The 25,205-nt window shown below is 47.2% G+C and overlaps 1 protein-coding gene across 1 annotated transcript in view; it reads left to right on the forward strand.

Annotated features, from left to right (window-relative positions):
• Nucleotides 1-1,033: 1,033 nt before the first annotated feature.
• The window catches only part of LOC137617342 (splicing factor C9orf78 homolog), a 43,224-nt gene continuing 19,052 nt past the window's right edge, over nt 1,034-25,205 (forward strand). The window contains exons 1-4 of the mRNA XM_068347365.1: nt 1,034-1,280; nt 20,337-20,448; nt 21,412-21,554; nt 23,765-23,933. Of these exons, the coding sequence (XP_068203466.1) occupies nt 1,186-1,280; nt 20,337-20,448; nt 21,412-21,554; nt 23,765-23,933 (519 nt within the window). The 5' untranslated portion in view covers nt 1,034-1,185. The remainder of the gene's footprint in view (nt 1,281-20,336; nt 20,449-21,411; nt 21,555-23,764; nt 23,934-25,205) is intronic.

The following is a 25,205-nucleotide window of genomic DNA, read 5'->3' on the forward strand; positions in this document are numbered from 1 at the left end:
TAGATATAGGAAAGCAGTGTGGTTTAGACATAAATAGAGACAAAAGTAGCGTACTTATATATAATATGAAGGAGAAACCAGATAATATAGAGGGAATAAGAGTAGTAAGCAATATTAAATACCTAGGTATCAAGGTAGATGATGGTAGGAATATGTTCAAAACACAGAAAAGTGAAATGATAGTTAAGGCGCAAAAGCTAGCCAATTTTACATATTCGATCATAGAAAAAAGTTGTAATAAGATACTGATAGGGAAAACATACTGCAAAAGTGTAGCACTACCTTCTATATTATATGGAACAAATGTGATTAACTTAACGGAAACGGAAATAGAAAAGTTGCAGAGAATAGAGAATGGAGTGTATAGAAGGATGTTAGGGGGTGTAAAGAATACAGCAATTGTAGCCTTGAGAGGGGATGTAGGAGCATCTGCTATGAAAACAAGGGTAATGGATGGTAAGCTGAGGTACCTTAATAGCATTTTTAAGGGAGAAAAGGACCTACTTACAGCAATAGTCAATGATATGGAAGAAAAAGAGAGGAAGTGGTGGATGCATGTGAAGAAGTATGCTGAAGAATGTGGGATGGCGATGAGAGAAGTCAAGAGATGTACGAAAGAGGACATAAAGAAGAGAACAAGAGAATGGGACACAAGCAAATGGAAGAGTGAAATGGAGTGTAAGGAGAGTTCAATTTTGTATAAAAACTGGAAAAGTGAAATCAAGGAGGAGGAAGTGTATGACAATACATTTTCGTCAATTTTATTATTCAGAGCAAGGACAAACTCATTGGGCTTGAATATAAGAAACAGACACCAAGATGGAAATATAAACTGTGTATTCTGTGATGTAGAAGAAAATGCTAACCACTTTATATTATATTGTCCACAGTTTAGTGATATAAGAATAAAAGCAATTGAGCTTCAACAACCATACGAAGAAGATAGTGCACAAACAGTTGGAAAATTCCTTTTTTGGGAAGAGAATATTGAAAATAAGAAAAGTATACTACAACAAATGTGGATGAAAAGAGAAAAACTAGTGAAAATAAGGAACACACAAAACTAAGAGACACAGAGGCGCCGTTGTAAAGGCTATGCCTCACCCCAGAACCTGAACCTGAACCTGAACCGGAGAGAAAGATTTCAGTTTCTGAACGTCAAGGCCTTTCAAAACATTTGTGAATATGAGTATTGTGTTTAAAAAGGTTAAAAGCAAAAATATTCGCCGGAGGATCAGTGATGAAGATGAGGATAATTCTGCCGAAGATGAGAACCTGATGTGAGATTTATGGAATTTTTGTGAATTGTTTTAGTCTGGGGTTAGCCTAGGGTGGTCACTAGAAAGGGTAACTTCCTTAAAATTACATTGAAGCGTCAAAGGAATTAATGTAAATTATTTTAGTGGTGTATGTATGATGACGGCCATGCCCCATATCCACTATCCATAAGAATACGGCTGTTTAAGGGGTCGCAACCCCCCCCCCCCCCCCGTTAGGTAATTAAGGGCATGTCTTGTAGGTTTGGTTAGGTTAGGTAGGAAAGTTTAGGGAGCATAGATTAAAAATGGACCTAAACTTTCCCCCCTAACCTAACCTACAAGCCGTGTCCTTATCTACATACCTAACGGGGCGGGCTAACGCCCCCCTGCGACCCCCCTTACACTTCCATATTCTAAGTTAGCCATAATAATACATACAGGTGGTCGCTATCCTACATACACCCAAAGTTTAGGTTAGATGGTAATCTGTGCATGTGTTCCTGCCCGTCATTATACAATGGCTCCTTGTTTTAGTTTAGTCTCACCCTAGGGTGGTCACTAGAAGGGATAGCTTACGTGAATTATATTAAAGTGAATAACGGAAGTTTGGGAACCTTTGTATATCGACTGGCCCGGCCTACTACGTGCACAGGAAATTGAAATGTTCCAGTTTTCTAGTTGTTTGTAGTCCCCGCCGTTGTACTGCAAAACTCCTACCTAATTAAGCATATTTATATGTATAATTGTGGCGAAATTTCACCGGTTTATACTAAATAGCCCAATGTACTGGGCTGATCACAAGGTCTGAAGGACAAACCTCACAAAACCATTGGGGAAGTAAATAGAATATGGCTATATTTTAACAAATTTTATTATAAAAATAATAATCTAATACGAGAAACATGAAAAATAAAACCTTTACTTGACATACAAGAACATGTGCGTGACCGAAAAAAACTATGTTCTCTTCGGAATCAAGATATTAGCAAAATTAATTGAACATTTATAAAGTTATCTCGATAAACCCCTTACCGAGACCTTTTGACGTACTTTACACAATAACACTGATCCCCTGGCACAAGGATCGATAAAATATTAACAGATACAAACTTTACAATAACTCTATCAAGACCTACATGGAAACCGACCTGGGTACACTAGGGGTGGGGAGAGAGAACAATTAGATAGGACTTACTGTGGTCGGGGACGTCGGATCAAAGAGACAGAGCGAGCCTCTGCAACCTCCGATGTCACCTTTTCCCGCAATTTTTCCTGAACCTAAATTTCTAGATTGGATATTTTTATCATGTTACAGTAGAATGACGTTATTTCTCTTAATGTTAAATTACAAGTGGTTGATTTCTTTGGTCTCAGCATCTCCCCTACCAGGCGGTTTCTCTTTTTGGTTCTAAACATTCTCGTCTTGAACGACATTCATTCGCCCGCGAGATCTCTCCTCTCCCTCCAATTTGACGTAATCGTAGGCGGAGTCAAATGGCGGGAATTTCGATTGATCAGGTCGAAATTCCCGACAATAATGATCGGCCAAATGAACATTTAATCACTCTGGATTTTGTTTGGCCCTGGCTCCCTTCACTCGTAATTCAACATTATGTCACTGCTCCTTTATTCTGCGCACGCCAGCCATGTGGGATGGTATTTTGGCTTTATTTCCATTACCTAATTAATCTCTTTAGAGAACCGGTTTTTGCTTGGCTTTGGCTCGCCTCGTTCACAGTTTAACATTATTTTACTGCTCATCAGTTCTAAATACACAACGAACACAGAGGAGAAGGGTAGGAAAGGGTATAGAATGAACACAATGGGTCCACGTGGGGACCGCGTGAGACACAAAGGGTCGCACTGGGTAAGGAGAGAGCGTTGAGATGTTATCGCGATGCGACCAGAGAACTTACTGGAGATCGAGACCTGAGCAAGCATGCTCTCTGACCTGGGGTTAGCCTCAGGGCACGTATCACTCCACCTGAGGTTACCCCTCATAGAAAACGGGACTAGGGTAAACTACACAAAACTCTGGTCGGTTGGGAGGAGATCCCAGATACTCCTAAGAAAGTAGTTCAAGGTAAGTACTGTTAGGAAAAATACAAATTACTTAAAATTTGTGATTTATATTAACCAAGTATAGCTTTATTCACATTACCTGAATTCAGAATCTCTGGGTTTATTATTGAGTTGTAAAATGAATCACTTGTATTAAAAGGTCAAACTAGGTCGCCCTCGGAGTAGTATGTTGCTATCTTCGCGTCTTAGGGGGTGAGATCGGGCATCGCTGCACCATCACCCTGTTCGAATTTTGGAATTATTGAATTCCGATTGGATGAAAAAGGCCCTCTGGCAATTTCCCGGGTGAAGCGGAGTCCGATTGGGTCATTTCAAATTACCGCACCTGTCGATTAGTGGTCTGCCGCTAAAGCGCTGCTGATTTAATCAAAATATCATCTACAGAATTCCATGAAATACGGAAGCCAGAAAGAGGCAGTTTTTATATTTTTAAAAATTTTTATTTTTATGGTAAGTACATAACCGCGGTATATTTAGAACATTCTGAACAAATTTTATTCAAAACAACTTTGCGATAGGGTTAAAAATAAGGGGGTTAATGGTGCTGGGCCGTCATCATACACACACCCTGAAGTTTGTAAGGAGTGATAGTAGAAAGTTGGCCTTCAGTTAGAAAATTAAGTAGAAGCATCCTAACCTAACTTATTAGTCTTGTATTGGCATAGACAGTAGATGGAGTCCCGCCTCGGCCTGTGAGTTGAACTGTTTATTTAGAAGGTTACTGATACCTTGTGTTTGCATGGCTAATGTTTAGACAGGTATCGGTAAATATCCAGGAGAAGGCCGCTCCCGTTTTTCAAGTATTAACGACGAAAAACAGCAAAAAACGACCAGATTGATGTTGCACATTGCATAGAAACATGAGGAAATGAATAAAAAAGAAACTAAGACTTACTCTTACACACAAAATGTAAGCATAAACCTATTATGGGGGACCCCTGTGGGAAGCAGGGTTTTTGGGTGGGGGGAGGAGGAGAAAAGTGATTTTCATCTCACTACCGAACCCAATACACCCACCTAACCTAACCTAGGGCCCTGTACCCTACCTAAGGGTACAGGGAGGCCTCCCCCCCTGCAACGCCCCCCCCCCCCTTAAGGCCATAGTGATTTTCAGGGCCAAACGTGTAAGTCGTCATAGGTGACTAATTTGTCTGCGGATTATAGTAGTTACAGGGCTCATTTGAGCTAAAAACAAGACACAGTCAACAATAACAACAGACTTAGAAAAATTCTGGGAGGAAGACAAGAGTAACGTGAGATTAATAGCCGATATTTCGACTTATTGAATTTCACTAAATTATCTCACTCGTATACTACTATTTACATACATTCCTAAAAATTCTAGTAAAAATATATTGAATATCACTGATATCTTCATGCGGCCCTCTCCTAGACATTAACCCAGGTATTTCTTTATATGAAACTGGAACTGAAAACAGACACTTTTAAATTTTAATCTAATTACTGTATTAAAGAAATCATACATATCCAATCTGCATTGTAATTATTAAACATAAAAAGATTGGCATACAAAGATGTGCTTTGGCTTAGAAAAAGGCAAGTTAAATTCCCATTTAAATTGAAATAGACATGGTGTAACTGAAACTAAGCTTGTCTAACCTTACTAATATCAGTGTGTCCTTATTGGGGAGCTAATGCCCCCTTGGACCTTTGGTTGTCTCTATAGGACTATTTAGGTGGTATATCTGCCGTTCTATAAACTACACAATATAAACTTCATTTGTTCCGTAACTGAATACAAACCACGCTATTTACATGGGGTAATTACTTTGGCGCAGCCGATGACGAGCTATAAAGTTTTAACGAGGGTTTACTACCCCGCCGCTAGTTAGCGGGGAGTAGGGAGGGGTAGCTAGCTACCCCTCCCCCCTCACACACACCGGTGATTGATTCACTTTACTTTTGGCTCGGAGAGACGACAGACCTGTCAGCGCTCTCCTCTCTTTTGACTGCCATAATTTTTGTTTGCTTTTTCTTTCAGTGTTTGTGTGTGAAGTTGGCCTCTACTCTCCTTTTGCGCACTTGCCCTGGACTTCCCGGCCGCCCTTGTGGGACCTTTATGTCGGCCGTGAAATGGATCCTCACTCCTTATGCCCCCAGTGTAGGGGCCAACGGTGTGATAGTTCTAATTTGTGCATTGAGTGTAGGGAGTGGTCTACCTCCCAGTGGGAGAGGTTTTCCCGGCAACGTAAGAAGAAGGCTTAAAGGGGATCTTTCTCCTTCCGAGGTTTCTCGGAAGAGAGAAAATCCTAAGTCGTCTTCTTCCGCCGCCCATTCCTCCTCCGAAGCTCCCGCTCGGGCGGCTTCTTCCGAGAGGCCGGCGAGTGGTAGCGTAGACCGTAATGTTGATGTCATTAACCGATCCCGTGGTGAGGGAGAGGTCTTTGCCTGCCATAGCGAGGCAGCTGCCCCTCCCCCCTCGGAGGAGGTATTTGTTTCTAACAATGACCTTTTTCAGCTTTGGGCTTCCTTGGGGCTACAGGGTTCGCCCTCCAAGGAAGCTTGTTTGGTATGGTCAAACGGGGTGCGGCTGCCAAACAATTGTCAACCTCAGCGGACATAGATCCTCTGTCTGTGGTTGACGTTGTTGTGTCGGAAACATCCCGTGGGTCTGGCCAAACTCCTGTTCCTGTGGCTGCGGTAGCAGAAGGCTCCGTCTCCCCCTCCGAACATACTTCGAGGGAGGAGCTTAGTCCCACGGTCTCTCCTTCCGTTGAGACTCCCTCTCGGGGGAGTTCTCTGGTAGAGATGCCTCTTCGGAGGCCCATTGATGGTCAGCCTGCTGATCCTACGGCCCCTCGTGGGCGTATAAGGCGTCACCACAGTCCTCTGCGGAGGAGACGACTCGCCGTTCTCCTGACCTGCCTGCTACCAACCTTGACCTCTCCAGGGATTGTTCGCGATCCCCGTCGGAGGATGGTCGTCCTTCGGGACGATGTGAGCTGTCGCCCCATCCATCGACATCTAAAGCTGCTGATGTGCTTTACGCGCCGGAGACTGCCATTGCGCAACCTCCTGACCCTTCGGGGTCTCAGGGACTTGAGCGCACAACTGCGCCGCTCGCCCCTAAGCGTAAGGCTCCGCCTGCGCACCCTGCTGCTGTTGTTCCTGACGTTCCTGACAAAGCGCCTCGGCGCTCACCCTTAGGCGTTCGCGCCATTGTTCCTGTTGCTCGCCAGGGTTCCCCCTGCGCGCCCACACCCATCGGCGCCCTGTCGCCCTCCAGCAGTTCCTGAAGTAGCGCGCAAGCGCCCAACTGCGCAAACGCACCCTGTTCCTGTTATAGTGCCGCCGCGCTCTCCTGCACACTTGCGGCCAGTTCCTGATATGGCGCCTACGCGTCCACCGGTGCCCCAGCGGCCTCCAGAGCTCACGCGCCCTCCTGCACCTCGCCGGACCCCTGTTCCTGTTTCATCGCGCGCGATCCAGGAGGTTCCTGAGTTGGCACACAGGCGCCCACAGGTTCCCACGGACTCGTCGCGTCCTGCGGGGGAGAGACGCGATACGCGTCCCCGCGCGATTCCAGTTCCAGCGTTCACACGCACCCCAACGCGCCCACGTGTCGCTTTGGACCCATCGCGCCCACCTAAGGAGGTTCGCGATACAAGGGAGGCTCGCGATACGAGAGAGGTTCGCGATGCACGCCCGCGCGCAGTTCCTGTTCCAGCACCAACGTGACCACGCGTCACGACGACTCAGCTCGTCGCCCCTGAGGTTGCCAAGCCAGCGCATGGGCGCTCACAGCCACATCTGGAACCACGTGAATCTACTACAGATACGATCGTGCCCAAATCGCGCCCTGTTCCTGCTTCACGCCCTGTGCCTGTCTTTAAGACAGCGGTGGTGGCGCAACTAACTCCAGAGCGCCCTCACGCGGCTCGCACCACGCGACCTCCGAAGCAGCGAACCCTGATGCAACCTGTTCCTGATGTGCGCTATGCGCGCCCACGATCGCCAGCGCAACTAGCGCTTACACAGGCGAGTAAACCGGTCCATCCAGACCGTCACCAAACCTCTCGTTCCCAGGTCGCTCACGACCCTGCTCCCGCTCGGGCGCTCCTGTTATCGCACACCCTTCGGGGCCGCACCAGGTCGCTGCGCGCCCGCGCGTTCGGCCTCCTCCTGTTCCAGGTCCTGATCGCCGCACGCCCACACCATCGCCCACTCGCGCTCGCGGGCATGTTCCCGCTCAGGCTGCCGTGCGCCCCTCGCGGCCACTCTCCCGCTCTGTCGCCAGCGCACCATCGCTCCTGACCATCCTCCTGCGCGCCATCGCGCCCCCGCCCACGCGGGTGCGCGCGCGATTTTCCAGCTTCGCGCCCTCCTCTCACGCGCGACCCTGATCTGGGCCCGTCAAACGAGCCCCAGCGCGATCGCCAACGGGCGGTTTCTTCCTTGTCGCGTTCCCTCCCCGCAAGCGCAGACCAGCGCGCTCGCCAGAAGGGGAACGCTCCTCGGACAGGTCTAGGGATTCTTCTCTTACAGCCCTGCAGGCGAACCCTCGTTTGTCAACTCCTCCTAGGGATCCCTCGATCCCCTTCCCTCCAGAGGGAGTGTCTGACAGCGCCGCTGTCAGTCAACATCCCTGGTTCGACACCCTACTCAGAGCTCTCGTGCGGGCGATTAAGCCAGCCCTCTGATTCGGGTCGCGAGCCAGCAGCAGCTTCCTCCCCCCTGTAGAGGAAGAGAGGAGTCTCTCCCATGGATCCTCCTCCGAGGCCTGTGCTGTCCCCGCGTAGATCCTTGCGCAAGGCTCCTACTCCCCCTTAGACCTTCTCGCCCTCCCCTGCGGAGGAGGATTACCCCTCCTCAGGGGAGTCGGTTGAGCAGGAATACTCCCCCATCGCACCAATGGTGGATGTTCTTCCTCTTCCCGAGAGGTCTCCTCGTCCCGAGGTGGAGAAGAACTTGCCCCCTTCGCTTCTAGAGTCCTGCATCCCTCCCAGGAGGGAACCTAAGGACTCTAAGACGATTCCCAAATCGTCTGCTAGGATCAGACAGGAACAGCCCAGAGCCGTCGAGGATGCCTACGTTTCTCCCCAGGAAGAGCCTCTGGGGTCCGGAGACTTCGCTGCAAGTCCGACAGGAGGCGAGCACCAGGAGTCAGAACGCGCGTTCTGGCAAGTCCTGACTCCCATGAGGAACCTTAATGGGATTCCAGACCCCGAGGTCCCACCTCGTGAAGGTAAGGACACGCAGCATTGCCCTGGTCCCAAGGGACGAAGAGCGCCAGAGACAAGATCGAGGGCCAGCTCGCGGAGCTTGCCTCCTCCAGCAGATCCAGTGCCGGGAATAAGCTCCTCCCTCCTCCTCGTGTCCATCAGAGGAGGTACTTTGAAATCCTCGAGGAGTCTTCGCTGAGCCTTCCCTTACATCACTCCGTGGAAGGACTCACAGGAGGAGTCCCTCTTGAGAGACTCTCCAACCGGCACGTATCCTACTCAGCCACTGAGATCTAGAGCCAGGAGAAGGTCATCAAGTGCGCCATGCAGGCCACTTCATGGCTCGACATCTGGCTGGGGTCTCTGGGCATCCTGGTGCGGTCTGAGGATCTCTTCAAGGAAAGCACCAGGAAAGCGCTGGAAACCTTTCTCCTCTCGGGCACTCGGACCATCGAGTTCCTGTCCCACCAAGTCTCGAGCTTGTGGGCCAACACGATCCTCAAGCGCAGGGACGCTGTTGCCGAGAGGTTCCACCATAAGGTTCCCATCGCCGAGTCGAGCAGGCTTGAACACTTTTCCGTCCTCGGTAAGAGCTTGTTTGAGCCTAAGGACGTGGAGCTCTCTGCCGAGAGGTGGAGGAAATCCAATCAGGATTCCCTCATCCATAGTTCCCTGACATCGAGGCCCTATAAGCCTCCGGCGGTTCAGCAGCCCCATCCCGTCAAGGATACGAAGAAGACTACCGTAGCAGCGAAGCCCAAGGCGTCTAAGCCCTTTTCTGCCAAGGGCAGGAGGGGAAAGAAGTCCTCCAGGGGAGACAAGAACCCTAGAGACTCCGGCCGAGGCTGGAAGCGCTAGGGTTGGCAATCCCCCCGCGTGTCCACGAGTGGGGGGATGCCTGCAAAGTTGCGCAGCAAGGTGGCAGCAACTCAGGGCGGATGCCTGGACGGTCTCCGTGATATCCCTAGGGTATCGCGTCCCGTTCACAGCATCTCTCCCTCCCCTGACAGTGAATCCAGTGTCGTTGAGCTCTTTTGCCATGGGATCGGCAAAAGGGCAGGCCCTTCGGGCCGAAGTCCAGACCATGTTGGAGAAGGATGCTCTCCAGGAGATCGTGGACGGGTCCCCAGGCTTCTACAGTCGACTCTTTCTTGTGAGAAAGGCGTCTGGAGGCTGGAGACCAGTTATCGACCTCTCGACACTGAACGGGTTTGTCAAGCAGCCTCCATTCAGTATGGAGACGGCAGACACGGTCAGACTTGCAGTGAGACCACGAGACCTCATGTGCACACTGGATCTGAAGGACGCGTACTTCCAGATCCCAATCCATCCGTCTTCAAGGAAGTACCTGAGATTTTGCCTATACAACAAGATCTACCAGTTAAAGGTGCTGTGTTTCGGTCTCTCCACAGCACCTCAGGTGTTCACCAGAGTCTTCACCATCATCTCTTCGTGGACTCACAGGATCGGCATCCGTCTCCTTCGTTACCTGGACGACTGGCTGATCCTGGCAGACTCGGAGGCATCCCTTTTTCGCCACCGAGACAAGCTCCTCGAAGTTTGCCAGGATCTGGGGATCGTGGTAAACCTCGAGAAGTCCTCTCTGCAGCCCTCTCAGAAACTGGTATATCTAGGCATGATCATAGACACCAATCTCCACAAAGCCTTCCCGTCAGACGAAAGGATAGCAAGGCTGAGGAAGGTTGCGAAACCTTTCCTCAATCGAGAAGAACTCCTAGCCCAATCGTGGCTTCATCTCCTCGGCCACCTCTCCTCTCTGACCCGTCTCGTCCCCAACAGTCGCCTCAGGATGAGATCCCTTCAGTGGCGACTGAAGTCTCGGTGAAGTCAAGGACTCGACTCCCCGGACATCCTGATCCCCATGGGATCTGTGGAACGAACGGACCTCAGGTGGTGGGTGGCAGACGAGAACCTGCGAAAGGGAGTGGATCTTCTCGTCTCTACCCCGGATTTGATGCTGTTTTCGGACGCATCAAACAAGGGGTGGGGTGCCCACGTTCTGAACCACAGGGCCTCAGGCCTGTGGTCAGAATCAGAAAAGTACCTTCACATAAACCTGCTGGAGATGAAGGCCGTTTTCCTGGCCCTTCAAAAGTTCCACCAAGTCCTGGCGGGCCACTCCGTGGTGGTGATGAGCGACAACACCACGGTGGTGGCTTACATCAACAAGCAGGGAGGTACCTTTTCGGAACAGCTGTCCCATCTTGCAGTAGAGATCCTGAAATGGTCCGAAGTCCACTCGATATCACTTGCGGCTCGCTTCATTCCAGGCAAGAGGAATGTGCTCGCCGACAGTCTGAGCAGAGCGACGCAGATAGTGAGTACCGAGTGGTCTTTGGATCCTCGGATAGCCAACAAAGTCCTGACTTTGTGGGGTTCCCCGACTGTGGACCTGTTCGCTACGGCGTTGAACACCAAACTTCCGCTGTACTGCTCCCCAGTCCCGGACCCCAAGGCCCTCTGGCAAGATGCCTTCCAACAATGGTGGGACAACGTCGACGTGTACGCCTTTCCCCCTTTCTGTCTGATGAGGAGGGTCCTCAACAAGACCAGAACATCGGTCAATCTCTCGATGACCTTGATAGCTCCGCTATGGCATCATGCAGAGGGGTTTCCGGACCTTCTGCAGCTCCTCACGGAGATCCCGAGGGAGCTCCCTCCACGTCACGAGCTACTCAAACAACCATACTCCAACATATTCCACAAAGCCGTAGCTTCGCTTCGACTTCACGCCTGGAGACTATCCAGCATCTCCTCAAAGAGAGAGGATTTTCGCAACAAGTTGCGGAAAGGATGTCTGGCCACCTGCGCAGGTCATCCGCAGGAGTCTACCAGGCGAAGTGGCGAGTTTTCTGTGGTTGGTGCCGTGGAAGGGGTATCTCTCCCCTCGATGCCACTTTACCAGCAATAGCAGAGTTCCTTGTGTATCTGCGGGAAGAAATGCGCCTTTCAGTCTCGGCAGTGAAAGGCTATCGCTCAGCCTTAAGTCTTGCCTTCAGGCTCAAAGGATTGGACATTTCCTCCTCGCTGGAACTGTCTCTTCTCATACGGAGTTACGAACTTACCTGCCCTCAGTCGGAAGTGAGACCTCCTCCTTGGAACGTGGTTCGGGTCCTCAGGTCTCTTAAGAGGCCTCCCTACGAACCATTACGCCAGGCTTCTGATCGCCACCTTACCTGGAAGACGGTGTTCCTGCTAGCTTTGGCCTCGGCCAAGGGAGTCAACGAACTGCATGGTCTCTCCTACGATGTCGCCCATTCAAGGGGATGGGGGTAGGTAACGTTCGGCTTCGTCCCTGAGTTTGTTGCTAAGACTCAGAACCCGGGAGTGCCGGACCCTAGGTTCGACTCTTTCCAGGTCTCGAGTCTTCGTTCTGTAACAGATGACCCAGACCATCTCCTACTGTGCCCAGTCAGGAGTCTGAGGTTGTATCTTAAAAGAACAGCTGCAGTCCGCCCCCAGGTGCGAGCCTTGTTTGTTAGCACCGGGGAAACGAAGAGGAGGGTCACCAGGAATACCATCTCGGTCTGGATCCGCAAGGTGATCCACCTGGCCTTGAGTTCTGACCCTCCTCCGTCACGGCGCCCTAGGGCGCATGATGTCAGGGGCGTGGCTACGTCCCTGGCCTTCAAGAAGAACTTTTCGGTGACGCAGGTCCTGCAAGCTGGGGTGTGGAAGTGTCAAACCACCTTCACGGCCCACTACCTGCAAGACGTGACACACAGAAGGCTCGATACGTTTTCTATCGGCCCTGTGGTGGCTGCACAACAGCTGGTCTAACCTCAGGCTCCTAATTGGACAAGTAGCAGAGGGTTGAGGGCATTGTTACCCGGTTTTAGTCTGTGTGAATGAAAAGATCTGTCTGGCCCTTTTCTTTTCTTCATCCTCTCCTCCCTTGGAGAAAAACAGCATCCTGGGTCCTTTGCACAGCTGACCTCAAACCTCTGCAGGTAATCCATGCTTCCTTGTGTTCCTAGTATTAAGTTGTAATACTGTCATGTCCCCATACCCTGACGAGGTTATATTGGGTAAGTCCTAGCCTAGATTTCCTTCTAAAGAACTCCAGGTCAACTTCCTAGGACATGTCACTGCTCACCTTCACACACGACTTACGTAGGCCGCAGCAGCCCCTCAGCTGTCTGCGAGGCGCAGGGGCCCCAACCCTTGAGTTGCTTTATGAACTTGGGTTCGGGGCCCCCGGGCAAGCCAAAGCCAGTATGGCAGGGGACTTACCTCCCTAACTAAGGGTTAAGTCACCCCATGTAAATAGCGTGGTTTGTATTCAGTTACGGAACAAATGACAAATTCGTAGATAATTTGTATTTTTCCTAACGATACAAACCTTAGCTATTTACAGTTATGTGCCCGCCAGCCCTGTCCCCCAAGATAAGTCCTACCTCTAAGTAAAGTGAATCAATCACCAGTGTGTGTGAGGGGGAGGGGTAGCTAGCTACCCCTCCCTACCCCCCGCTAACTAGCGGCGGGGTAAGAAACCCTCGTTAAAACTTTATGGCTTGTCATTGGCTGTGCCAAAGTAATTACCCCATGTAAATAGCTAAGGTTTGTATCGTTAGGAAAAATACAAATTATCTACGAATTTGTCATGTTGCCCAATAACCTAACCTACGATGCAGTCTCTTTACTAATTGGGGAGAGGAGGAGATTTGGCCCGCTGGTAGTTACCAGCTGGGAGCTGGGAAGCCCCACCTCCTTGCTTGCTCACTGAGCACAGACACTCTTCTGCTGGCTGGAATTTTGGGTTGTTAATTTCTTTTTTCTTTCCAACGTGTTATTGATTGTTTGCTGTGGGTATGTTTGCCCATTTGCGGACTTGCACAGGGGTGTCCGGACGATGTTGTGGCATATTTGATAATCTGTTGTAGTTTAACCAGGCCCTTTGCCGCTATAGTTGATAACCCACTGACAACTGCATTCTAATTCACACCAAGCTTACATAATATCCTATACACTGTCCTGATATCATGTTTTTCAATATTAAACTTAGCCGGTGATCATATAAGTTGCAACTCTGTTGCTCGACAGAAAAACCTACGGTCAAAATACGCCAGCGATCGCTATGCAGGTGGGGGTGTACATCAACAGCGCCATCTGTCGAGCAGGTACTTAGTACTCCAAGTAAACAAAGAACCAATTTTCTCTCTGTCGGGCTACCGGCAAGACCTACTAATACGCTGTTACTAACTGGATTTGTTTTCACAACTATTTGGTGAAGTACACTATTCTAGTTTTGAGCTTTCGCTATGCAGGTGTTTTATCTTCATCTCAAAACTTGTCCTCGTTTTGGATAGATTTAATTATGGTGACAAAGAGAGTATGGACTCTCTTTCACTTTTAAATGGCCGACCCTTCCCTTAGACGGAAGTGTGTTTAGGTTTTTAGTAATTTTGCTTAACACGTTATAGATCTATATATTTTATATCTCTCCGCCTTTATTAGGCCTCTTCGATTAACTTTCCATTTATTATAAACATATAAAAATAAATTTTTATGTTTTGTTATATGCGACCTTTCCTGATAGTAGGCGGTCCTAACTTGGAACCGAAGTTAATCAACGTTGAGCCCGTTATATCGTATTTAGCCTTTAAAGAATTTAAAACTTTTTAAATTTAATGTTTTATGAAAGAATTTCTTTGATAGTCTTCGTACTGTTTTCAAAGATGAACTAACGTTTAGTTTTTTTTTAGACTACGCAGTTGTTGACGTTCAGGACGTTCATCATGCGCTCTATCGTTACGATAGAGAGAGAGTGTATCACGGTTTCACTTTGCAGTAAGAGTAAATCGATTCTGAAGTTTCGTTCATTCTTTCTTAGCTTAAATGTTTTAAATTCTAAATTAAAGGAACTTTTTATTTGGAAAACCTTTCAGTTTTTTCCTTTAGTCAAATAACATGTTATTTTGACGATATATAATTGGGCTCTTCTCTTAGGTGCGTAATCAAGAGAGAAAGAGAGAGAGAGATAGAGACGGAGGGAGAGAGAGGAGAGAAAACGTTCCGTTCAAGCGGGTAACGTTGTTCTCGTGTTACTCTCCTCCCTAGTCGCTGTACGGGGAAGAAGGTAAAACGTTTCTAGGGTTTTATTCTTGTCCCCAGGCTATGTGCGGTGAGAGATTGTAAACGTAGTTTATTTGAACTAGTGTTTAGTCTCTTTCCCAGCCACTGAATTTTTTATCTTTATATATGTTTTCTGTTTTTTGCTAGTATTAATGAGCTGCATTATACGACTGATTTCGCAATTACTACCTTTTAATGAAGGATAGAATTGCGTGTTTCAGGTAGAAATCTGTAAAAGTTTCGATTTCAGTGAAATAAGTGCAAAACAGAAAATCGAAGTGATAAAGTGATATGCGCAAAGTGTTACAGTGTTGCGTCCGAGGGTTCGTCTGTTCGTGCCTGTCGTTCACCTAGTCCGGGACCTCTTGCAAGCTCCCAAGCCCAGGGGAGAAGTAATGTCGAACGACTTATGGGTTCGTCAGGCCTTGATCAACGAACAGACGTTTCCCTCTGTGGTTTCGGGCGTATCTACCCAAGATCGCCCCACCCACACAAAGACGAGAGAGCCCATTTATTTCTCGTCTGCGGAAGAGGTTTCTCGTAAGAAACCATGGACCAAGGTCTCGCAGCTTATTAAGCGCAAGTTGGTCCCTTCCGCGCAAGTCCAACGGCCCAGTTGTAGCCACTGGGTCAGTTCGGACTCGCTGCAGTCTTCTGACGATTGCTCACATCCTAAGAGAGGCAAAGCGGTACCGCATCAGGCAGTCACACCGTCTGTTGCCGCACCTGCTCCTGTAGACCCTTAGTGGTCTTTGCTGCAGACCATGCAGTCTCAGTTAACGTCATTGATGCGGGACTTTCGTGCGGAGAAGGTTGTCACTGCACGAACCTCTAGCCTACAACCAACACGGTTGTGCGTTCTCTGGACGCTGAGGCGACCTTCTGCCGCACTCCAGCTGAGAGAGTCCCGCCACCCATGCGTTCCAGTGTACCCTGCCAGCCGCATGTTGACGTTCAGTAACGCACGGAACCTTCCGTTGACGTTCGCGAGGTACAACAACAGTCTAAGTTGATTTGTTTTGACGCGGTGCGTCAACCTCCGCATTCTAGAGTTGTTTTGACTGCTCAGTATAGACAGTCAAAGCAGTCTCGAGTGAACACTGTATGTCCTCACGCACCTGTTGTGGTTGACAGTTCACTTGTTGACAGTTCACAGACTGTCAAGCAGTTACATGACGTTGCCTTCTGGTCTGCTACTAATGCACCAGTGAGAGACTCACTGAGATAACCTAGCTTTTATCGGACAAGGTTCCTGTAGATGAGAAAGTGCTGTTCTCCCTCCTACTGATATTCCCTTGAGGACTCTGTCATTTGGAGAGGAGCCTTAAGCTGCTTAGCCTCCTATGGACTTTAATTAAATCATGATGATTTTTTAAGGATCTTCGTCCGGATCTTGTAACTGCTGCTCCTCATTCGCCTAAACGTCAGAACTTACACTAGGCCTAGCTACTTCGAAGCCATTGTTTTTAAGCTAGTGCTCTCTCGCTCTCCTAGAGAGCGTTACGTTGGCTAGGCGACTGGTTTTTGCACCAGGAGGAGTTTTAGGGATACAGCCTTTGATTTCCCTTCTTTTAAACTGGCTTATAGAGCGAGAGTCTGATAGGACACGAGAGAAGTTCTCGGCTTGGGAGTTCATGCCTCTGCCCAGATAGACTTCTCATTTCTGGTAGACTCGCCCTGGCGCCTAGCCAGGAGACGCTCCAAGTTGTTTACAGGACAACTTCTCAGCTTTTTTCAAGCCTTTGAAGTTTTGCTGTACTATTATGTCACACATAACTAGGCTTTCAGGGATGGTAATCGGTTCCGCCTCAGTCGCTAACCCCGTCTGTTGCCACACCTGCTCCCGTAGACCCTAAATGGGCTTTGCTGCAAGCCATGCAGTCCAAGCTTGCGTCCTTAATAGAGGACTTAAATGCGGAGAAGAACCTTCTGGCCAACAACCTTCCAACCGGTCGGTTGTGCGCCCTGTTGACGCTGAGGTAACCTACTCGCGTCTGCCAGTTGAGGTGGTTCCTCCTTCTGGCCAACAACCTTCCAACCGGTCGGTTGTGCGCCCTGTTGACGCTGAGGTAACCTACTCGCATCTGCCAGTTGAGGTGGTTCCTCCACCGATGCGACCCAGTGTGGGTTGCCAGTCGCACGTTGACGTTAAGCGACGCTCGGAGGTGGTTGTTGACGTTCAGGACGTTCAACAACCAGCAGAGGTGACTTGTTGTGACGCAGTGCGTCAACCTCAGCAACCCGGTAGGGTGTTGACTGCACAACCCAGACAGTCTAAACAGTTTCGGGTTGACGCTGTACTTCCTCGCGCACCCATGGTTGTTGACAGTTCACAGACTGCAGCAGTGCCATGATATTGCGTCCGGCTCCGTCACGCATCCACCAGTGCGACCGGATTCAGCGAGTCAGACGTTGCCCACTCCGTTGCCGTTTCCTCATCAGTTTCGGATGAGGAACCCTCTGATGAGGACGTTGCTGAACAAGACGATCAGCCCCCAGCCCTGCTATCCATCCAGAAGATGCTGAAGAAGGAACGCTGCCCAGTCAGGCTGTGGATGAGTCTGGTAGGGACACTGTCATCCGTGGATCAATTTGTGTCACTAGGAAGACTACATCTCCGTCCTCTTCTATACCATCTAGCTTTTCACTGGAAAAAGGACAAGACGCTAGAAGCGGTCTCGATCCCGGTTTCCGGAAAGATAAAGTCTTGTCTGACTTGGTGAAAGGACTATATCAACCTTAGAGAGGGTCTTCCCCTGACTGTTCAGACTCCCAACCACGTTCTCTTCTCGGACGCATCGGACGTAGGCTGGGGTGCGACATTAGACGGTAGGGAATGCTCGGGATTATGGAACTCGAGTCAAAGGACAATGCATTTCAACTGCAAGGAGCTACTGGCAGTACGTCTGACCTGGAAAAGCTTCAGGTCTCTCCTTCAAGGCAAAGTGGTGGAGGTGAACTTGGACAACACCACGGCTTTGGCGTACATCTCCAAGCAAGGAGGGACCTACTCTCTGACATTGTACGAGATCGCAAGGGACCTCCTCACCTGGTCAAAAGGTCTAGACAGATCACTAGTAACGAGGTTCATCCAAGGCAACTTGAATGTCATGGCAGATTTTCTCAGTCGGAAGGGACAAATAATTCCAACAGAATGGACCCTCCACAAGGATGTATGCAAGAGACTTTGGGCCACCTGGGGCCAGCCAACCATAGATCTCTTCGCAACCTCGATGACCAAGAGGCTCCCAATTTTTTGCTCACCAATCCCGGACCCAGCAGCAGTTCATATAGATGCCTTTCTACTAGATTGGTCACATCTAGATCTATATGCATTCCCTCCGTTCAAGATTGTCAACAAGGTACTGCAGAAGTTCGCCTCTCACGAAGGGACAAGGTTGACGCTAGTTGCTTCCCTCTGGCACGCGAGAGAATGGTTCACCGAGGTACTTCGATGGCTAGTAGACGTTCCCAGAACACTTCCCCTAAGGGTGGACCTTCTACGTCAGCCACGCGTAAAGAAGGTACACCAAGGCCTCCACGCTCTTCGTCTGATTACCTTCAGACTATCGAAAGACTCTCGAGAGCTAGAGGCTTTTCGAAGGAGGCAGCCAGAGCGATTGCTAGAGCAAGGAGAACATCCACCCTTAGAGTCTACCAATCGAAGTGGAAAATCTTCCGAAACTGGTGCAAGTCAGTATCCGTATCCTCGACCAGTACCTCTGTAACTCAAATAGCTGACTTTCTCTTATATCTGAGGAAAGAACGATCTCTTTCAGCTCCCACTATCAAGGGTTACAGAAGCATGTTGGCATCAGTCTTCCGTCACAGAGGCTTAGATCTTTCCAACAATAAAGATCTACAGGATCTCCTTAAGTCTTTTGAGACCACGAAGGAGCGTCGTTTGGTTACACCTGGTTGGAATTTAGACGTGGTACTAAGATTCCTTATGTCAGACAGGTTCGAACCGCTACAATCAGCCTCCCTGAAAGATCTCACTTTAAAGACTTTTCCTGGTATGCTTAGCCACAGCTAAAAGAGTCAGTGAGATTCATGCCTTCAGCAAGAACATCGGATTCTCATCCGAAACGGCTACATGTTCTACAACTTGGTTTTCTAGCCAAACACGAGCTGCCTTCTCGGCCTTGACCAATATCGTTCGATATTCCAACTTATCGTATGGTTAGAAATGAACTAGAAAGAGTCTTATGTCCTGTAAGAGCTCTTAAGTTCTTTTTAAAAACCTTTACGAGGCCCGTCTGAAGCTTTATGGTGTTCAGTTAAGAATCCATCTTTGCCTATGTCAAAGAATGCTTTATCCTATTTTATCAGACTGTTAATACGAGAAGCTCATTCCCATCTGAATGAGGAAGACCAAGCTTTGCTGAAGGTAAGGACACACGAAGTTAGAGCTGTCGCAACTTCCGTGGCCTTTAAACAAAATAGATCTCTGCAAAGTATAATCGACGCAACCTATTGGAAAAGCAAATCAGTGTTCGCGTCTTTTTATCTTAAGAATGTCCAGTCTCTTTACGAGAACTGCTACACTCTGGGACCATTCGTAGCAATGAGTGCAGTAGTGGGTGAGGGCTCAACCACTACAATTCCCTAATTCCATAACCTTTTTAATCTTTCTCTTGAAATGTTTTATTATTGTTTTTGGGTTGTCCGGAAGGCTAAGAAGCCTTTCGCATCCTTCTTGATTTGGCGGGTGGTCAAAGTCATTTCTTGAGAAGCGCCTAGATTAGAGGTTTTGATGAGGTCCTGTTGTATGGGTTGCAACCCTTGATACTTCAGATCCTAGGGGTCGCTCAGCATCCTAAGAGGATCGCGAGGCTCCGTAAGGAAGACGTACTTAAAAAGGCAGAGTAATTGTTCAAGTCGACTTCCTTACCAGGTACTTATTTATTTTATGTTTGTTATTTTGAATAACTGCTAAAATGAAATACAAAATACTTAGCTCATAATAATGTAAACATGTAATGCTGGTCTCTACCCACCCCCCTGGGTGTGAATCAGCTTATATGATCACCGGCTAAGTTTAAAATTGAAAAATGTTATTTTTATTACTAAAATAAATTTTTGAATATACTTACCCGGTGATCATATATTAAAGGACCCTCCCTTCCTCCCCAATAGAGACCCAGTGGACCGAGGAGAAAATTGGTTCTTTGTTTACTTGGAGTACTAAGTACCTGCTCGACAGATGGCGCTGTTGATGTACACCCCCACCTGCATAGCGATCGCTGGCGTATTTTGACCATAGGTTTTTCTGTCGAGCAACAGAGTTGCAGCTTATATGATCACCGGGTAAGTATATTCAAAAATTTATTTTAGTAATAAAAATAACATTTTTCTTTGTAACCTACATTCCCTTAACTTGGGGTTTGGAAGTTAAAGGTAGAGGTGTCCCTATGTGTTCTGGCAGATTGTCTTCATGCAGTAAAGCTACTTGAACTTGGCTGGATTGGTGCTTCCACTGTAGTCTTTATGAATTTATTTTTGACTTGGAGTGATTGTATAATTAAAAACATTATTGTAATTGGTTTATATCTCTGAAACTGTAATTACCTGTACAATTTTTATTTTGTTTTCCTGTTTCAACTAACCATTAGAAATTTGAAACATTTTAGATTTTGGATAATGGAAGTATTGAATTTGTTTTAAGAATTTTCAAATTATAACAATATTTTGATTATGAAATTTTATATTCAAGGTCCAAAGTTGAAGAAAGCAAAGAGCTGAGAAAGCTTCGTCGCCGTCAAGCAGGGATAACGGCTGAAGATCTCCTGGTGGGAGAAAAAGTTAATAAAAAGGACAATGCTGCGGTAAGTTTTTAAAGGCTTTTATAATGAGCTGAAGTATTGTATCATGACCTATTTGTTCTTACATGAATAGAAACCACCAACCTTTATTATTAGGAATATGACCTCAGTGAAGCTGTAATGGCTGTTTCAAATTTAACAAGGTAGTTACAACAAGCCCTTGCCATATCGTGGTTCAATTATCGCACCCTCATTACATAGTGGGTTTATATGTAAATCTATATTGTGGGTTTCTGTGGGTAGATACCTCCCACTACCTGCAGAAGTATATCCACAAGACCCGAGTACCTTCACCCTTGGTCCTGCAGTAGCTGCTTAACAGGTTATGCCTAACTCCCTCAAGAGACACAAGGCGTCTCGTCTAAGATACGGTTTCGACATAAACCTAAAGTGGAAGGTAGAATGACGGGCCTTCTACTCTTCTTTTTTCCTCTACTTTTAGGTGTCATCAGTCCAGGCTAATATAATGCCTTTAGTATCTATGCACAGACCGTTACAAAGTTAGTGGAGTCTTCACCTTGGCTTATGTACATCACATGGTGCTCTGATAATTCTTGGGAAGGTTGAACTAACTATACTGGAAATTTGCTGATGATGAGTTTCCTATTAAAGAGGGGTGGTTTGTATTTGTATAGGAGCAGGTCGCAAATTTTTAAAAGTAATTTGTATTTTTTCTAACTATACTATACAAACTTCAAGTCCTTAAGTTACAATTAACACCTCATCCATCTTACAGGTCACAGCATAACGGTCAAAATTGCTAATCTAGTCTTGATGATATACAGTTGGGCGTGGCTTCCCCCAGCTTCAAGCTTCACTGAAATCACATTCCCATTAAATGACTCTGGTATGTATACTGTAGTCAGGAAAAATACAAATTACATTAAAGAAAAATTTAATTTTTGTTGGTTTTCACATTTCAAATTTAAAAAGGAATGAATTTTTCTCCCTCTTTTCTTTTGATAGGATGATCCATTTAAATTAAAGTGTGGAGGGATGCTGGATTTAAGTTTAATAAAGAATGCCAAAAAAGTAGATGACCCTTACGACACTGGCATCGGTACCTCATTTTCTGCAGAAACTAATAGGCGAGATGAAGATGCTGAAATGTAAGTACTCTGCTGTATTTTGATTAAAATTACTCCACAGTAAACTTCTTGACATATTTTGTTATTCATTAGATTATTTTGTACAGCTAGTGCTCTACATATAATGTACAGTACTGAATTTGTTCCTACACGTCATACAAACCCTAGTGCAGTATTTCATTAGGGAGATTACTTCAGCACAAGCTTGAATTGGTTGTTAAAATTTTATAAAAAGCGGTTATCCAACTGGTGAGGGTGCGGGTCTGCCCTTCACTTTTATTTCGGTTGCTGTCTTGTATTGATGTACAGACAGCTCATGTCACATCTATTAATTTTTTTTATTTTTTCAGGAAGTGAATATTGGTTGTTAATTGTGGAATGGAAGCAAGAAGCTCTTTGCTGGGGGAGGGGTAGAATCAGCAGCCAGTTGGTCTAATCGGTGGTAGGTACTCGCTACCTCAGTGCTTGGGAGCATGACTGTTTGCAGGCATCCCTGTGTGTTGAGTGTAGGCCATGGTCTCCAGTACAGTGATAAGCCTTCACCCCGAGGGCAGGAAGCGAGTGAGGTGTTCATGGGAGTTGGACTGTGTAACTCGCAAGAAAACTCCAGTGGGGTCTTTCACTGCTTCTGTCTCCTTGGGAGTTTACATCTGCTGCTGTTTCCCCTGTGCATGTGCCCATGGATTGGTCCCAGGGGAGTATGCTGCAGGGGTTCAAAGACCAAATCTAAATCAGCGAGTTTTCAAGTTCATTTGTGTGTGGAACCCTTAATGTTCAAGACTTCTTTGGATGCTAGAACCCTTTGCCCTTGGCTGTCTGGCAGTCTGCTGACAACGAGTCGACCTAAGGAAGTCATGGCTTCCTTAGGTCTTTCAGGTAGTCCCTCCGTTACATGAGGGAGTTGGTAGCTGAGGCTACTCCTCTTTGATACCCCCTGTGCTTACGTGTGTCTCCAGCGTTCCCAATGATGCAAGTGGTGAAGGGAGTCATGGTTCCCCCAGGATCAGGGAGCCCGATGTAGCACTAAAAGACGGGTAAGTTAGTTAGGTAGCTGGTGTCAGAAGCCAAGGCCCCCATCGGGGCCAGGGGATATTATTGACCTAGATTGGCTCTGTCCCTTTGATTCCACAATTCCTTTACCAGTCCTAGTGATTCCTACCCCTTCCTATGTGGGAATGGCCACAACCCTTGTGCCAGGGGATCTGGGGTTGTTGCCCTCCCTCAGGATCATTGGTTGTGTCTCTAGCCCCTCTCGTTGTGGGTACGAAGGGTCTTGTGAGTGTGCCTCCCCCTCCCCCTGTGACAGTGTGCCCCAGTGTTGTGGCTCCTACTGGAGTAACCCATGTGGTTCTCTTGGGTGATAGTCGTTGTTGACTGTCTTGCAGGTCTCGACTGCTCTGCCTGCAAATCCAGGAGCGAGATCCAGGCGGAGGTAGAGTCGAGTGCGCTGTTCTTCATCCTTCTTCTCCTCCTTTTCATCCTACTTGGATTCTGATTCCTTTTCTATGATGAAGAGGAGACTGAAGATCCAGATGGTCAGCCACAGTCACAAGGATAGAGTTCCTTGTGACACCACCTCTCTTTTGAAAGAGGTAGACGGCACCTAAGTGGTTCCCTGCCCTGTGTCACCCTCCTGGGGTCAGTGCATGGGACCTAGGCCAGAACCTGTGTCCCTGTGCCATGGCTAAAACCCTGGGTCCTGGCACTGGGTGTGGCCCCCAGTTCATAGCCAGGACCTGGTGTTTTGGCCTTATGTCGAGACCAGGAGCAAACAACTAATTAATTGAGTGAGCATCAAAGAGTTAAGAGTGAAAGAAAGGAAACTTTATTCAGAATTTGCTGGGTGAGAGAATTATCACATCATGTAGGGTTATCATTCACTCTTTATCCAAGGAAGAATAATCCAATAGTACGGTAAGTGCTTCCTCAGTTGACATTTTTTATTAAGGTGATAGGTTTTAGTAATTATTTATGGTACAGGGTATTTGTACAATAGCAGATGATCATGATGGAAATTAATTCTTATGTGGTAATGGCTTATTACTTTGGTTAGCAATTGATCTTTAATTCATTGATAACTGACAGTTTATGCTGTACAACAGTTAAAAATTTTATTGTACCTGTGATGCTTTTCATGTTTTGAATTCTATAGCCAATGATAATTCTAATTATGCTTTGAATTCAGTTGCTTATATTCTTAGCTCACCTTCATACTTTTTGTGATATTTTAGGCAAAAGTACATCGAAGAAAATTTAGCCAAGCGTAAAGGTTTAACGTCGGAGGAAAACCCAGATGATCAGCCTCGTCATCAGACACTTGAGGAGGCTGCATTGCATGCAGTTCCAGATATTCTGAGAGAGAGTTCTACGAAACGAAGCGAAGAAATGTTAAGCAACCAGGTATGTTTGATTTTAACCCCTTAAGCATTTATGCTTTATTGTAAGTAGGAAGTCCTAAATAAGCATGGTAATTTATGAATTTTATAAAATCATCAAAAATAGTTTTGTAATTATTTAAGAAGTGTTATAATATAAACCTATCGCTGCACGGGTCCCTAATGCTTGGAAGCATAATTATTATAAAGTACAGTAATTATGTGTTGAAACAAATGTAGACTGCAATTTGTGAAAATTATATGAATTAGTTTTTCTGTAAATTAACAGGAGAAAAAAAGATAGGCTAATTGATACTGCACATTTTCAATATTAAACTTACCCGATAATCATGTAGCTGTCAACTCCGTTGCCCGACAGAATTCTATGGAGGGATACGCCAGCTATCACAATACTAGAAGGGGGTGTACTTACCAGCGCCACCTGTGGCCAGGTACTCAAGTACTTCTTGTTGACACCTCCTCAATTATTCCTCTGTCGTGCTTCCGGCAAGACGTTCTGGGATACGCTTATGATCTTCGAGTATTTTCACGGCTAATTGGTGAAGTATTCTCTCAGATTTCGGCTGTCGCTTTACTGGAAACCTTCTTATATTAGCTAGATAGCTTTTATATAGTCCTGATTAACGGTTAACGATCTTTTGCTTGATTTTGGAACCCCCTTTGGCTAACTCTTTGGATTCAAGATGTCTGACATTTCGCAAGCCCCCTCCCATAGACGATGTAGGTCTTGCAATAGGCGTATTCCGAAGGCCTCGGTAGATCCTCACACCGCTTGTTCTGACTGTAGGGACAGGCCCTGTCAGTTAGAAAATCGATGTGAGGAATGCGCCGGACTTTCGGAACTGGAATTTGTCCGTCTTTTGAAATATTCAACTAAGTTAGAGAGAGGTAGAGTTAGGAGGAGTTCTTCTCACTCTTCACTTTTTTCCTCACCTCATGATCCCCTACCTTTTCCTACCCCTGTAGTGGCTATCCCCGAACCTACTGTTTGCCCTCCGCCTGATATGTCTGTTGTTTTGCGTGCTATTCAGGCCTTAGGTGATAAAGTAGAGTCAGTGGTAAGTGATCATAAGTCTCTGATGGCCGAAGTCAAGGAACTTAAGGTCAAGAGTGCAGTGGGTGGAATTAGTGCCAGTGCTGTGACAAGTGCTAGTGTCAGTGCAGTGCCAAGTGCTAGTGTCAGTGCCAGTGTGGTGCGTGAGGATACTTCTGTGCGAGCCAGTCGTCCTCCCAGTCCGGGACCTCTTGCAAGCTCCCAAGCCCAGGGGAGAAGCAA

This window comes from Palaemon carinicauda, chromosome 23 (assembly GCF_036898095.1).
Source record: "Palaemon carinicauda isolate YSFRI2023 chromosome 23, ASM3689809v2, whole genome shotgun sequence".
NCBI lineage: Eukaryota > Metazoa > Arthropoda > Malacostraca > Decapoda > Palaemonidae > Palaemon > Palaemon carinicauda.